At 61.7% G+C, this 1,872-nt stretch overlaps 1 protein-coding gene across 1 annotated transcript in view; it reads right to left on the reverse strand.

Annotated features, from left to right (window-relative positions):
* Nucleotides 1-1,722: 1,722 nt before the first annotated feature.
* The window catches only part of SEMA3G (sema domain, immunoglobulin domain (Ig), short basic domain, secreted, (semaphorin) 3G), a gene marked incomplete at its 5' end in the record, with an annotated part of 3,912 nt that continues 3,762 nt past the window's right edge, over nucleotides 1,723-1,872 (reverse strand). Inside the window, 1 exon segment of the mRNA XM_008935391.1 lies at nucleotides 1,723-1,864. Within this exon segment, the coding sequence (XP_008933639.1) occupies nucleotides 1,723-1,864 (142 nt within the window).

The following is a 1,872-nucleotide window of genomic DNA, read 5'->3' on the forward strand; positions in this document are numbered from 1 at the left end:
GGTCTTTGTTCCTGCCTGGTTTGAAATATTGCTGGCCCTGGTGTTACCTCCAGCTGTTGCCACAGTTTGCCAGGGGCCAGATCCTGCATGCAGCAGAGGCCCCAGGACCCCCCTCACTGTTTCCCCTGGGGCAGGTGGCCCAGCCCCTGCTCAGCAGAGCACAGGGGGTCGCTCGGAGACAGTGGGGCTCGTTGCAAGCTCTAAATCCAGGCCCTGAGGAACCAGATCTGTCTCTCCTTTCTGGCTCTACACCCATGTCCAGCCTTGTCTCTACTTGTTGCTTATCGTCATTCTGTGTGCCCCAGGCCTGTGATTAGCCACGTGCATGTGCTTGGCTCCAGCCTGGCCCATAACTCGGTGCTACCAGCTCCACTCCCCTCTGCAGGACGTGTCCCAGCCTGTCAGCCGCACCGCAGCTCTCCCACCCCAGGAGACACGCTGGGGTTGAGGAGAGCTGGGATGAGGAGCTGGAGAATGGGGTCGGGGCCTGCAGCTCGTCTCCAGGGGCACACTGTGGGACAAGGCAGTGCTGCCAGGAGACTTCGGTCCCATCAAAGGCACCGCAGTGAACTGTGGGGTTCCGCTGCTGCAGCACGAACATGCACACAGGGAGGAGCGATGATATCATCACCTGGCTTTGTGTGAGCTATTTAGGAGGGTTAATTATTATTATTATTTCTTTCCCGTTCCTTTGCCTCTGAACAATGCCCTGGCCTGGCAGGGCCGAGGTTCACACCATTGTGTGGGGCTGCCCTGCCTCAGGAAGGGGGAGATCTTTATCACCCAGCCTGACCGGGTGAGGAGAGTGAGCTCACAGGGGTGAGGAGAGCAAGCGAGCACCTTGCCGGCAGCCTGGGCCTGCTCCCCACACACCTACCACCCCAATCCCTGTGCCCCAGGGCCACCAAGCATCAGAAACGCACCCAGGCTGAGGTGCAGCCCCCCCAGATCATGCTGGGGCCACCTTCTTCTGCATGTCCCTGCTACTGCCTTGGCACGGTGAGAGTGGTGGCATCTCCTGTGTTTACCCAGGAACGGGCCTAACCTGCATGCAGCCGTTTACTTTCCTCTCCAAACCTGCCCAGCCTTAAAACAGTCTGTGGCTGGGTGGGTATGGAGGGGAAGGGGGGAGCAGCGCCCCAACACTGGCTGGCCCTGCTGAGTGCATCCAGTGCCGCAGGGAGCCCTGTCCTGCAGGGCATGGCCTGGGCAGCGTGGCACGACTCCAGCTCTCGGGCACAGCAGATGACAGGACTCATCCTAGGCATGGAGGCTTTTGAGGGGGATTGTTTTCCCCCCAGTGAGAGCAGGCATCATCTTTCCCAAGCCCCGTGCTGGCGTGGAAAGAGCCTGTAGCCGTCAGCCCTTTATTTGTGGAGAAAGCCATCCAGCAAGCTCCTGGGTGATGGCACAGCAGGGGCCCACCCCGAGCCCCAGCCTGCCCCAGCGACCCTGGCCCCACACCCACCGCAGCACTCAGGGGAAGCGAGGGGGGCCTAATGCATCCCACCATGCTGCCCATTTTGGAGCTGGCGCTGCAGCCACTGAAGGTGACAGGGACATGCCCAGGAGCTGGCCCTGGCATCGTGTCTGCCGTGGTCGAGGGGATCAAGTTGGTGCTGCTGCAAGCCATCAGCCAGTGCAGGAAGCCCCTGAGGCCAGCAGCAGCACGGGGAGCTGGTCCTCGCCCTCAACCACCCCACATCCATCACCCTGCCCTCTCTAAGTGGCCACCGCTTGGCGGGGCACACGGTTCTTCTCGCTGTGGGCTTTGGCTGTCCGTCCCTTCTTGCCCACATCCATGCCAGCCAGGGCATGCTTGCCCTGGGCCAGCTTGCTCTTGCGGCGCTGGGGGTGGCTGCCACTGCACCA

The sequence above is a fragment of the Merops nubicus genome, unplaced genomic scaffold (genome assembly GCF_000691845.1).
Source record: "Merops nubicus isolate BGI_N331 unplaced genomic scaffold, ASM69184v1 scaffold24932, whole genome shotgun sequence".
Lineage (NCBI taxonomy): Eukaryota > Metazoa > Chordata > Aves > Coraciiformes > Meropidae > Merops > Merops nubicus.